At 36.7% G+C, this 14,926-nt stretch overlaps 1 protein-coding gene across 2 annotated transcripts in view; it reads right to left on the minus strand.

The window, feature by feature from the left end:
- Window positions 1-14,926, minus strand: part of RNF13 (ring finger protein 13) — a 123,041-nt gene that overhangs the window by 77,069 nt on the left and 31,046 nt on the right. The window contains exon 4 of one of the 2 annotated variants that reach the window (XM_005675450.2): window positions 264-389. The exons of the other annotated variant lie outside the window; for it this stretch is intronic. Coding sequence (XP_005675507.1) covers window positions 264-389 — 126 coding nt within the window. The remainder of the gene's footprint in view (window positions 1-263; window positions 390-14,926) is intronic. 2 annotated transcript variants of the gene reach the window in all.

A 14,926-nucleotide genomic window follows, 5' to 3' on the forward strand; every position in this document is an offset into this window, starting at 1 on the left:
GGTAAAACTGAATCATAAAACTGATGGTGTTTTCCTCTTTGTACTGGCAGCTAAAAGCTTAAATTTTATAGCAAATGAATAAGAGGTAAGTAAACTCATTCTTGTCTTTGCTTTCATTGTCTCCTCATTTTCTTTCTGCCCTTACTCCTTTATTTAATCTGAATGAATTGTGTAAACTTTCTTAAATCCTTTCTGAAACAAGAGAGAATTTAAACTAGTTAGCTAAACAAACAGTAACCAAAAAATGATAACGGAAACATTACCTTTTCATCAAAATTACAATCAAGTCTTCTAATTAACACGATGAAAGTGCCAGATGAATTATCTCTTACTGGCGGAGGCACTATGGGTTCACAGGCATTCTCTGGTTTTGAGTTAATCAAAAAACCCTAAAAAAAGAATTAGCAGTAAGTTTTCTCTCTGTTAAACTAAAAATTAAAAAAGGAATTCAACTTACTTCTATAAACACCTTTTGAATTTGCTCCCCATGTTTTGCATTACACTAGATGAATTATCTGGCAACTACAACAGTTTCTACCTGCACAGTGCTCACAGTCCCAGAACTACTGAAGTAGTATTTGGTTTCCTAAGCATTTTTTTCATTCCATTTTTACTATTAAACTAAAAAAAAAAAAAAAATCACACATAAGTCCATCACCCCAGAGACAACCACTGTTAGCATGTTGATATATTTTCCAACAATGATTCCCATTTCTAAATCAAGTGAATACTTTTTAAAAAGTAACTACTGATTTTCTTTCATCAAACAATGAAAATGTACAGCATTTCTGGGAACTTATTCTATAGAATCACTAGACTGGGTATATAAAGGTGTATGTAGAAAGATGTTCCCTCTTACATTGCTTTTAACCAGAAATCATGTTCATCAATATGGCAGCCATTTAAGAAATTATAATATACTCTTTCAGTGGAAAGTAATAGAATCACTAAAAGGAATAAGGTAAATCTATACATATTAAACTGAAAAGGCATTCACAAAATAACTACCAATTAAAAAAAAAACAACAACAGCAAGTTGCTCTCCCAAAAATACAGGATGGTTTGACATCTGAAATGTATTAATATAAAATGTTATATTAATAGTTTAAAACAGAAAAACCGAAATCAACAGATATAAAACACTGAATAAACACATAAAGATATTATCAAAGTCTTCAAATTCATTTATAAGAAATGAGTAATTTTGTAACTTTATCAACAAAGGTCCATCTAGTCAAAGCTATGGTTTTTCTAGTAGTCATGTATGGATGTGAGAGTTGGACCATAAAGAAAGCTGAGCGCTGAAGAATTGATGCTTTTGAATCGTGGTGTTGGAGAAGACTCTTGAGAGTCCCTTGGACTCCAAGGAGATCCAACCAGTCCATCCTAAAGGAAATCAGTCCTGAATATTCATTGGAAGGACTGATGCCGAAACTGAAACTCCAATACTTTGGCCACCTGATGCGAAGAACTGATTCATTTGAAAAGACCCTGATGCTGAGAAAGACTGAAGGCAGGAGGACAAGGGACAACAGAGGATTAGCTAGGTGGATGGCATCACTGATGCAATGGACATGAGTTTGAGTAGGCTCTGGGGGTTGGCGATGGACAGGGAGGCCTGGCGTGCTGCAGTCCATGGGGCCTCAGAGTCGGACACGACTGAGCGACTGAACTGAACTGAATTGAGTAATTAAGGCAATGACACAGTGTCTTAAAACAGTCCTGTATGGTACATGAACTGGTCGCACCAACCATCTATTCTACAGGATTTGGTAACTTCTCCTGCATTCAATGAATTGCCTGGCTTGTGATAGAAAAAATGTTTTTGCACATGCTTCAGGAATAAAATACAGCATACCTTCACTTACTCAAAGAATAACTCCCTCTCTTGACTCCATAAAGCGCTTGATTTTTACTTTGCAAGGAAATAGAAATGTGGTTATCCTCCCAACAAAGAATATTTACTTTATTCATATTAAATTTGCTCCCTGCTGCCTTTCCTGTGCCTTTCTGCACACAAACTAACTTTATGCCTTACAGCCAAATCACATAAAGGAGTTCTTTTCAAGACACTTATAACAGCAATTAAACTCAAGCCATGTGGCAGCAACAGGGTATATAACTCAACTGAAGTGAAGACAATATGAACAGCTATGACCAAATTTCCTGTGAGGACAACTCCATCATGATCGCCATCTAGCGGATAACAAGTGAAAGACACATCCTAATTTCAGGTAAGTTAAAACATGGGTTAATAAAGTGCATCTTGGAATCAATATAGGGCTTAGAATCTTAGAATCAATATGAGTGCACAATCAACATGGGGCTTCCCTGGTGACCCATATAGTAAAGAGTCTGCCTGCAGTGCAGAAGACCCGGGTTCGATCCCTGGGTCGGGAAGATCCCCTAGAGAAGGAAATGGCAACCCACTCTGGTATCCTTGCCTGGAAAATTCCATGGATGGAGGAGCCTGGCAGGCTAAAGTCCATGGGTTCGCAAAGAGTTGGAAATGACTGAGCAACTTCACTTTAGAATCAATAAATGTATAATATGTATAGAACACAAAAAGGTCTATGAGTGGAACCAGGAAAAGGCTTTTGCTTTTTAATCATTTCTGTATTGATGAATCTGTTATGTATTACTTTGTGTATGTATTATTGTATATATATTATTATTATGCATTATTTTTAGACATAAGAAAACTTACAAAACTTAAATACACATAAGCTAAAAATTAAAAAAAAAATCTATCTGCATTAATGGAAACTGAAGCCTAAAAAGAAAAAAAACAGGTTTTTGTTTTGTTTTGAGGGGGCGGGGGGGCACATGGCTCATGGGGTCTTAGTTTCCTAACCAAGGATCAAACCAGAATACCTGGCAGTGAAGCACACATTGGGCCACCAGGGAATTCCCCAAAACAGGTCTTAAAATTATTAAGTATTATTTTTCCTGTAGACTATGCTAAAAACAGTAACTTGATAAAAATAGCCTACCAGTTCCTATCCTTCCCCCAGATATGTCACTTAAAACAATGAAAATTTATTTTGTTTCATCCACAAAGTCTACAAGGCAGTGTAATGGATTTTGCCAATTAATTTAGGAGAACTCTCTAGTCCCTTAAAGAGTGGCCAAGAAGGTGCTGCCTTATTCCAGGTCCACATGCCTCAGTTTCCCTCCACAGCCAATGCCTTTTTATTAAAAGGATGCCTGCTCTGCAATCAAGGATCCTCCTTATCCCTATTTACTGATGGGGCAGTTTACACCAATGTGTAAGAAGCCCAAGAAAACTACCAATGTTGAGGAGACTCAGAGAGGATGCCCATCTTTCTTACCATTGTTGCTGTAATTCTCTGATGATGAAACAAAGAGGCAGGACAAAAATAGTGCTTTCAGACTGGCACCTCAGTATTACCAAATGCATAACAGAATAGGTTTGTGGTATATATATTTATGGATTTTTTAAAAAGCTTTTATGGCAATACATGAAGCAGAGTGCACAAAAGATGGTTTTTCAGCTTGATGAGTGTTCTCAAACTGAACATACCTGTATCAGGAGACAGATATTAACACCCCTCCAGGAGCTCCCTTCATCATCCCTGTCAGTCACTACCACCCCCCACCCCCCATCCAATCAGCAATGTCACTACATGGACTTTGAATAGCTTAGATCAGATTTTGCCTAATTTTCTACTTAACATAAACAGAATCAGACATACAGCAGATTCTCTTTCAGACGTCTCTCTCTCAGTACTGTATTTCTCAGACTCATCCCTGCTCTTCAGCAACCATACTGTTAAGATGTATTTGGCAGATCTTACATCTTCATTTCTCTATAGTATTACATGGTGTGAATATACCAAAATGTATTCTTCTGATGAGCATTTGGGTAATTTATAGCAGGCACTATTACAAACAGTGCTGTTATAAACTTACCAGTGCAAGTGTTTCCATGAACACATGTGCATGATGTTTATGTACAAAGAAGAACCATAGGATATCAAGCTGGATCACAGAGTTTCAAGCTCTAGTAAATACCACCAAGCAATTCATTTTTCCAAAGTGGTCTGGGTTATCATGTTTTAACTGGAATATTCAAATAACCTAAACTTAAAAATCATACTGAATATAATTTTGTTTTACCACTTCCAAAGTACTTAGAACTGTGAAACTGCAGGGTAAGTGTTATGAGAGAATTACTTTGCTTGATAAATTACACTGTTAATGAAGTCAAAAAGAGACAGATAATTTTAAAAGATGGTTTTATTTAAAAGACTGTTTCAGGCTGAAAAGCCTTAGACTTTCCTCCCCTCAGTTTGAACTGAATGGCAACTATACAATGAATAAAATTAAGAAGAGTATGTGTGTGTGCTCAGTATCTTTAGTCATGTCTAGCTCCTTGCGACCCTATGGACTGTAGTCCACCAGGCTCCTCTGTCCATGGGATTTTTCAGGCAAGAATACTGGAGTGGGTTGCCATGCCCTCCTCCAGGGAATCTTCTTGACCTAGGGTAAGGAGTATATGCAAAGATAAATGTCAACAAAAATGCTGAAAGCAAGGGAACAGAGCATCATTCCCTTTGTAAAAATAAAAAAGTAAAAGCATGAAGAAAAAAAGTAGTGAGCTGTTTTGTTAGTGAATACCTGAAGTTATTAATAATCAATAACTGCAGTAATAGCAGGCAGTTAACATTTGTTGAGCCATGGCACCGAGCACTGGGTGTCAGGCACTATGCCCTTTAAATGCCCTAATTCATTTAATCTTTGCAATAACCCTATAGGATAACTCCTATTGTTATATCCCTATTGTAAAGAGGAGGAAACTGAGTCTCAAAAGAGTTAGGTAACTTGTCTAAGGTTACCCAGAGCAGGCATGTAATCCCAGGAAGTCTGAGTCTAGACCCTACATTCTCAACCACTCTGCCATTGTCCCCCTGCTGGACAGGAAAAAAAAAAAAAAAAAAAACAGGTGAAGAACAAAATGGGCAATAAGAAGAGAAATGCACATTTACAAAAATGAACAAATTGTTCGTTTAAAAGGCAGTTAAGGTTGATTCCAAAATTTAATACAACCATTTCAAATGATAAAGATATCAATGGAACCTGTCATAACTGTTACATTCAAACACAGACAAAAAGAGTCACACTGATCAATCAGACTTTATCAGCTAACATTTTCCTAATGTGTGACAGATTAATTTGTTTCCAGGATGTTAAAAAGATCCACTGCTATTTTCTCTAATGCTTTGTTAGACCATTCTTCTAAAATCTACCAGTAACTTTCACATACAAGGTACATTTAATTCCCTTTTCACAAATTGCTGGATATTACTCTCCTCTTAGGCAGTAAAACACCCCTTAACCATTACGCATTATTTTAAGTTCAATAAGATAAAACAAAATAAAAACAACATGAAATACAAATGCACAGATGAGAGAAAATTATTCTATGTAAGGCAGTAACAGAAAAGGGGATGTTTGACTTGGTTCTTAAACTTTACTATAGTTCAATCTGGTGCCCAGACCTAAATATACTACTATAAGTGATCTGACCAATACAACAACAGACAGGAAACATCACACTTTAACCTTTTCTAGATACTATATGTCAACTGATGCGCCATAAAACCAAATTAGGTTTCTGACAAACACATTACAGTCCCTTCAACAAACTTCTGACATGCTGCTACTAAGCTATACTTCTTCTCTTTTAGAACCTATCTTTTAAGACTTAAAGTGAAGTCAAGTCAAGTCGCTCAGTCGTGTCCGATTCTTTGCAACCCCATGGACTGTAGCCTACTACGCTCCTCTTGTCCATGGGATTTTCCAGGCCAGAGTACTGGAGTGGGTTGCCATTTCCTTCTCTAGAGGATATTCCTGACCCAGGGATCGAACCCAGGTCTCCCGCACTGTAGGCAGATGCTTTACCGTCTGAGCCACCAGGCCAGGGCAGATTTAATTCTAGTATCAAATTCTTAAAAATAACAACATAATATATAAAAACATAAAGATTGTTGCCTTGAGTTCTACTTACCATAGAAGTAGTCATTTGTCAGGATTTTGATTTTATAAATCTCAAGCTCCATGAGGAAAAATCCACCTGGTACATGCTTCTCATTCAGCATGCAGAGATGCTGCTTCACTCAGAGGATGTATTTTGACATTTTAGAAAACAAAATCACTGCGCCCTCTGGTGGACAATGCTTTTTAGTAATAGGTTGCATGCATACTGTTTCACCAGTATACCCACTCATACCATTATCATTCTTAAGAAAAATTAAAAATTGTCACTTCAGTCTGAACAAACAGGGATTTACATGGTGGAGTTAGCAGTAAACAATCCACTTGCCAGTGCAGGAGACATACTGAGACACAGGTTTGATCCCTGGGTCAGGAAAATCCCCTGGAGGAGGACATGGCAATCCGATTAAGTATTCTTACCTGGAGAACCTCTACGGACAGAGAAGCCTTGCAGGCTATAGTCCACAGAGTCGCAGACTTGGACATGACTGAAGCACACGTACGGTGAATCAACAAAGTGGAAAATTAAAAGCTCAAAAGACTGGTACACTTGTAGGACTTGATATATCCAACAAGATTGTTTCTTTAAAACAGGAATTTTCAGTGAATTGAGCTTACACTGTAATTACATGTCCTTTAAGACAGTCTTCTATATTGCCATATAATCAATACACATCAGTAAGGAATATTTATTCATATTTTATAGTCTGCAGTACTTGGCAAATCCTCTAAGAACATAAAAGCTTTAAATGTGTTAATCAATTACAGAGTTCTTAAAATCTCTGATAACAAAAAGTTCAGAAACAAATACAGAAAGTAAATCTGTGAAAACTTAAAAGACAGCAAAGAAATTCTCCTTCAGTTTTACAAACAAAAGTGAGTCCTGAGTAATATGTCTTCATAGTGAAGTGAAGTAGCTCAGTCGTGTCTGACTTTTTGCGACCCCATAGACTGTAGCCTACCAGGATCCTCTGCCCATGGGATTTTCCAGGCAATAGTATTGGAGTGGACTGCCATTTGCTTCTCCAGGGGATCTTCCCAACCCAGGGCTCGAACCCGGGTCTCCCGCATTGTAGACAGACACTTTACCGTCTGAACCACCAGGGAAGTCCTATATGTCATCATAACTGTTTGCAATTTGTCATTATCACAAGTGAGTCATGTGCTCAGTATCGAAGTTGCGTCCGACTCTTTACGACCCTATGGGCTATGGCCTGCCAAGCTCCTCTTTCTATGGGATTTCCCAGGCAAGAATACTGGAGTGGGTAGTCATTTCCTCCTACAATAACTCAGTTGTAGTTGAGCACAATCTAGTTAACTAAAATTGAATATAATCTGGTTATCAGGCTGATTAAGGGGGTCAGAACTTAAAATTACTGATAGCAATGGTCAGATCCTAACTACTGAAATTGTTTCAGTATGCAGTATTCAAAGAGAATAGTGAATAGCAAGGAGGGGTGATGCAGGTACACAGATAAAAGTAGGGAGAAAATACAAAATAATAAGTGTTGGTGTTGGTATTGGATTTTCTGTTAATTTCAGAGATGATGATCACTGATTTCTTTATTAAATGAAATAAGAAATACAGTAAGTATGGGAAAAAATAAATTATTTTACCATGGCAAACTCTAATTTAAAGAAGCATGATACTATCAATCTCTCCAAAGTGGTCAGAAGTTCATATACCAGCCATACACAAGAATACTTGGCTTCCCATTTCCTTGTCATCCATTGATAAGACTTTTTTTTCCCACTGATCTGATGAGTGTGAAATAACCTGTAATTATACTGTATGCAAGGAGATAATTTTAAGGCTATTCTACACTATAATAGCTAAAAACTGGCATCTTACATATCTACCAACAAAAGAATAAAAAAATAAATTGTAGCATAGTCATAAAATGAAGTACTATTCTTTGAAATGAATTAAGACTATATAATAACATGAATTTCAAATACATTGTAGGATGAAAAAGGCAAGTTTAAAAGCCTCATGAAACATATAAAAGCAGGCACAACAGTATTTATAAGGTAACATGTTTTATAACATTAAATGGGAAATTACACATAAATTTCAGGGTAATGATTATCTATGAGAGGAAAGATAAGGGAACCTAATTGGGAGGATAAAGAGATGTTTCAGTGGTATTGATAACACTTTTTCTTTAAAAAACGGTAAACTATTCGCATCTAAGTAGTAGGTATGTTGGATATTCTATTGTTTCCCTACTCTATTCTGTTTCCAATATTTCATAATTTTTAAAATTAAGAGTAACCTAAATGTATAATGACATAAGGGATTGGTACATTATGGTATAATTCCAGTACTCCAATAAATTACAGAATTTCTAGTGATGCTATGAATACATATATTTTTACATGAAAAGTACCCATGATATTGGATATGTTATAATATTGCCAAATTTTAAGAAGTTGCAAAGTAATATATATAAATGGATGATTTTCAAATTCTTTTCACATCCTACATCATCTTAATTTTTATAGTGACCATATATTACTCTTATAACCAGAAAAATAGGTTTTCATGGGCAAAGGAATAAAAAGGTACCTTTAAGGTAATTACCAATTTTTACCATATCAAATTGATAAAGCCAGCAAGAAAATCTAAGGAAAACTACTAAGCGAACAGACAACAGAAATGCCCAGCAATGAAGCAGGGATGTATGTAGGCTGACTATGTTGATTTACAATATCAGAACCTAAGCCTCCTTTTACTTCCAAGGTGGCAAGAGAACAAACAGAACAATGTGGGTGGGTCCAAGGATGGTGCAAGAGACTAGGGCCCAAACGGTGGAGCAAAGGAAAAGAAGCAAGGTTGGATTTTACGAATTCCACAAAAGATGGGTGAGATGCCATAGATGCACTCTTTTCAGGCCCTCCCTTTTATGCTCTCTCCCAGCTGCCCCACATCTAAGTGATAAGCTACCATAATGAAATAATTCTTCATTATTTTCTATCTCTAATGAGATTCTATATTCCTTGATTCAGTAATACATGAATAAGCAATCATCACCTTTGAAATAAACAGGAAAAGGCTTATTTTTATATGTTCAAAAGTCACTGAAGAAGCATTCTTTGAATATGATCGAAGTTTCTGCAATTAAAAATGCCTTTGTATCTTAGAATTCTCCTTTCATGTATAACCAGGTGGTTTTATTCCTTATTTTGATGGCCCTATTTCCTTATTTTTCCTTCAAAAAGGAAAGTCTGACCTCTGTTTTAGCCAACAAATTGAAGGTGACATTGCAACAGTTCATAGTTCTTAGGAGAGAGGCAGCCATGCACATGCAGCCTTAACCAAGACTTCTTCCTATCACAAAGCTGTCAAGTGTCTGGGAGGAAAAACACAGCAGCAGTCCTGAATCTCTCTTGAATATCTGCTACAAAGGAAGCAAAGGAAGTCTCACAAACAACCACACATTTCCTTGCAATATTTGCATTTTCCTTCACAGCCCAAAAAAAAAAAAGAAAAACCAACCCCACACCCACTCTCTTCTAATCTCATCTTTACATTAAACAAAATGATTTCTTATAAAATAATCCTAAAATTAACTAGTAAATTTATTTTCAAAGAATAGTATAGTTTGTGAAAAATTAACTGGTGATGATGCTATACGGCACTAATTTAAGACTAAAGATCAGAAAAAAAAAAAAACTAATTGTAAGAGGAAATCCTTTTATTTGTACCTTTGTCTGTCTATATATGAGGAAAGGCAGTCAAGGACAAATCTACCTGTGAAGATCTTTATCCTCTCTGTCTTCTCACTCACATGAAGAACTTAGGCTGAGTATCACGTTACAAAAACACTGTATACAAACATCATGGTACCAGACTTCCCTGGTGGTCCAGTGACTGAGACTGTGCTCCCAGTACTGGGGGCCCTGGTTCGATTCCTGGCTAGGGCACTAGATACCACATACTTTAATTAAGAGTTCGTCTGTCTCAACTAAGACCTCATGCAGCCAAATAAATAAACACACGTCAAAAAAAAAGGTCATGGTAAATCCAGCCCAAAAGGCGTTTTGCTGAAAACAAGATTTGTCATTGACAGGAATACTCAGGAAACCCCAAATATTAGGCTTACCTTTCAGAGATAATCTTGATTTGAATTTTTAATAATCATTATTATTCCCTCTACTTGTCAAAGCACTTCTTAAAAGCAAAGAAGCAAGAAACTTAGAAAAGTTTGCTCCCCCTGAGACTGGTCTTTGGTGTATAACTGAATTATTCCAATGATATTGATAATATACAGAGAATCTAATCAGAAACTTTGTTAGCATTACTAATCTACATGATAAAATCTTGACTATGCAATAATGATACTTTAGTAGTTGGGTATTCTTCCAAAAAGGGCCTATTTTACACTATACAATAAAATAATCCTGGGTAGATTAAAGACCTCCCAAGCATGGAGTGAAGGGCATGGGAAAAATTTACAAATTTTGCAGTAAACAGAAAAATATTTCAAGACCTCAGGGTAGGGAAGGATTACTTAAGGTATAGAAAACTCAAAACATCAAAAAAAAGATGTCTGCATTAATTTAAACATAGGCATAATTTTAAAAGGCAATTTTAAGTTAAACAACACAAAGAAGAAAATATTTATAAGGCAATATAACTAAAAGATTAAGAAACCTGACCACCAAAAAATTGATGGTTTTGAATTGAGATGTTAGAGAAGACATTTGAGAGTCCCTTGGACTTCAAGAAGATCAAACCAGTCAATCCTAAAGGAAATCAGTCCTGAATATTCATTGGAAGGACTGATGCTGAAGCTGAAACTCCAATACTTTGGCCACCTGATGCGAAGAGCTGACTCACTGTAAAAGAACCTGATGGTGGGAAAGACTGAAGGTGGGAAGAGAAGGGGATGACAGATGATGAGATGGTTGGATGGGATCAGCAACTCAATGGACATGAGTTTGAGCAAGCTTCGGGAGTTGGTGATGGACAGGGAAGCCTGGCATGCTGCAGTCCATGGGGTCACAAAGAGTCAGACACAACTTAGCAACTAGACTAAATTGAACTAAAAGATTAGTGTCTGGACTCCTAAAAGTGGATATTTTAAAAATTTACAAACCAATAAAAAAATGGGTTAAAAAACAGACAAACTAGAAGCCTGCTTGACCAATAACGCTATATCTCACTAATAATTATATAATGCCACATGCAGGTAGACGTGAGAGATGTGGGTTCAATCCCTGGGTTGGGAATATCTTCTAGAGGAGGGCATGGCAACCCACTCCAATATTCTTGCCTGGAGAATCCATGGACAGAGGAGCCTGGTGGGCTACAGTCCATAGGGTCGCAAAGAGTCGGACATGACTAAAGTGACTTAGCACACATACACGCACATCTCACTAATGCTTGATATCACTAATTATTCAAGAAATAACAAGTAAAAGCAGAAAGACAGCAAGCACTTCATACCCCATCTAGTTGGCAATCCTTTAATTCTGATAATAAGTCTTGGCAAATATGGCAAAAGAGTAACACTTACTTGTTAAGTTTTTATTTTAGTGAGGCAGGAGAGAGAATGGAATTACAACATCAAACTGAGAGGTTAAAGACCTTCTGCAGTGTCTAACGGGGACTCTCAGAAAGGAACTTCTTGTGAGGATCTAACTCTGGACAATGAACACACCTTATGATATGTCATTGTCAGGTCTCTTATAAGGTATTTAGACTTAAAGGAACATACTGATGTCATACATCTTCCTTTTGGATCTGAGGCACAGCCAATAAGGTCTCAAAAAAAAAAAAAGGTTTTCTGTTAAAGGTACTGGCTAAAACAGCCAATTAAAATATATAACCAAAAACAAAGAGTTTCCCCTAGGTAAAAATAACAAATCTTTCTTTTAAAACTTCAACAACACTAACAAGACATTTTAATTCTTGTAAAATTCACATTTTTACATTAAAGCTAAAATTTTCTTTTGTTACTATTAGGTTAATTGGGGCATATGTAAATAGAATGCAAACAGAATTTCAATTGATATGTTATATCATACATATCTAATCTTTTATAAATGGTGTAATTCAGTGATACTATTATAAAATCTACAGATTCTACAGAATTTTTTACTATATTTTATACTATTATAAAATATACAGATTCTATCTACAGAACATAAGCCTACAAAAACTATCCCAACTAAACACTCTGGACAAAGCTCAAAAGTAAAAATATTTCTCAGCTATATCTCTTAATACTATAACCATACAATATTTTTAAATTAACCTTGGTTATATTTTTAACACATCTGTTTAATCAGTTTTATAGACATCACACTACTGTGAGCGATGTCCACTTTATCGTCAAGTCCTCCTTGTAAACAATAAGAAGTAGGCTAGCGTTTGTGAATTCTGATTCCAGGCAATGGGAAGCCAGTCATGCAACTATAAAAGCTATCTCTAATGATCCAACAATTTGCAATTTGTTAGAATACTCTCTTTACTATCACTGCATTTCACCTATTGGGCTTGCCCTAGAATTATAGGGTAAAAGCAGGCAGATATTTAACACTATTTTTTTTCCCCAGGCAGTGAATAAACACACTTGTCAAAATACCTTTTAAACGTAAACTAAATGTACAATGAGCTTCCCAGGTGGTTCAGTGGTAAAGAATCCACCTGCTAAAGCAGGGGACTCTGGTTCAGCCCCTACGTCTGCAAGATCCCCTGGAGAAGAAAATGGCAACCCACTCTAATATTCTTGCCTAGGAAATCCCACGCACAGAGGAGCCTGGAAGGCTATAATCCATGGGGTCACAAAAGAGTCAGACATAACTTAATGACTAAACAACAAAATTCACAATAGCACAGAAGAGCTACAATAAGACTATGGTTATCAGGAGTTAATGAAACTCTTTAAAACAAGCTTACTAAGCAGAAAAGTTCTTCAGTGAAAAGGGATGGTCGGACTCTTTATGCTGAATGGAAGAAAGGCTGCCAACTCAAAATCACTGATAATCAGAGAAATACGAATTAAAACAAGATAATTCTTTTGCCCATCAGATTGGCAAAAGTTTAAAAGATTGATAATATTCAGGATTGGCAAGGGTGTAGGAAAATGAATATTCTCATACCCATTAGTACAGCTTTTTAGAAAAGTAATTTAGTGCATCTAAGAAAAATTTTATATATAAATACCCATGCACTCATTTATTACACGTCCAAACCTATCTTAGCAAAATAACTGGCTTAGATAAGAAACCAAAATATCTGAATATTTATTAATAGAATATGAGTAATAAACGGTGGTCATTCATGTTACAGAATACCAAGCAAGGCTGTGCAAAGATCTCTAAGACATAATGCTAATATGGGGAGGTGGGGGAATCAAATGTAAATACTATAGTGGATACTCTTCTTTCATAATGCCCAAATTTTTTGAAACCACTGTTCCCACACTATGATCCTACCTTCCCAAAGTAGACCAAAACAATAAAAATAACAACTATATTATCCAGCCTCCCTCACAGCCAGGTATTTCCCTAAAGTATTAATATATAGCTAGTAACTGGGTGATCTCAGTTCAGTCACTCAGTTGGGTCCAATTCTTTGTGACCCCATAGACTGAAACACGCTAGGCTTCCCTGTCCATCACCAACTCCCGGAGCTTGCTCAAACTTATGTCCATTGAATTGGTGATGCCATCCAACCATCTCATCCTCTGTAGTCCCCTTCTCCTCCTGCCTTCAATCTTTTCCACCATCATGGTCTTTTCTAACAAGCCAGTTCTTCTCATTAGCTGGCCAAAGTATTGGAGTTTCAGCTTCAGCATCAGTCCTTCCAATGAATATTTGGGACTGATTTACTTGAATATCGGGTTTGATATTCAAACCTGGTTTGAATTTCCTGCAATTCAAAAGCATCAATTCTTCAGCACGCAGGTTTCCTTACGGTCCAACTCTCACATCCATACACGACTACTGGAAAAACCATAGCTTTGACGAGACGGACCTTCATCGGCAAAGTAATGTCTCCGCTTTGTTAATATGCTGTCTAAGTCTGTCATAGCTTTTCTAGACTGTGTGGTCTGAAGTGAAGTGAAGTGAAGTCATTCAGTCATGTCCGACTCTTTGCAACCCTGTGGACTGTAGCCCACCAGGTTCCTCCGTCCATGGGATTCTCCAGGTAAGAATACTGGAGTGGGTTGCCATTTCCTTCTCCAGGGATCGAACCCAGGTCTCCTGCATTGTGGGCAGACGCTTTAACCTCTGAGCCACCAGGGAAGACTGTGTGGTCTAGAGTCTGTCAATTAGAAAAATCCAGGTGACAGATTTGAGGAAACGGTTTGGCAATGGTATCTCTTTGACCAGCTTGGGTAGACACAGAGGCAGATTGTTTTAAGACCACAGAAGCTTCTTGGTCAGGGACAAGGTTCTGTGCTTTTCTCTGGCGGTCAGCGGCTGTCATCAATCTTTTATCATGGCAGTTCTACAAGGCACTTCTGGGTTTTTTTGCTGAAACAGTATGGAAACTGCTTCTCCAGGCCACAATACTCTCAATATCTCTATCCCTTCATAAATTCCTTTCTGGATAAATTAGCTAGAATGGGTTTCATTATAAAAATTAAGAAACCTTTCATATACATAATGATAACCACTTACGAACTTTACAAGTTCATAAATGTATGAACTAAAAAACACTACATATTTAGAAAAGGATCTGAAGACTGTGAGGGCACATAACAATCTGATGATGAACTCTAAAGAAATACGTATAGGTGAGGAAGAGGGTACAGGAACGCTTTTTCCTTTTTCCTCTATATACCTCTTTCCTGTTTAAATAGTTTTACAATGACAAATAGTTGTATAATACTGGGATTTTTAAAAATAATTTAAAATCTTTGAAAAACTTAAAAACTGGTACATCCTTCCC

The sequence above is a fragment of the Capra hircus genome, chromosome 1, assembly GCF_001704415.2.
Source record: "Capra hircus breed San Clemente chromosome 1, ASM170441v1, whole genome shotgun sequence".
Taxonomy (NCBI): domain Eukaryota; kingdom Metazoa; phylum Chordata; class Mammalia; order Artiodactyla; family Bovidae; genus Capra; species Capra hircus.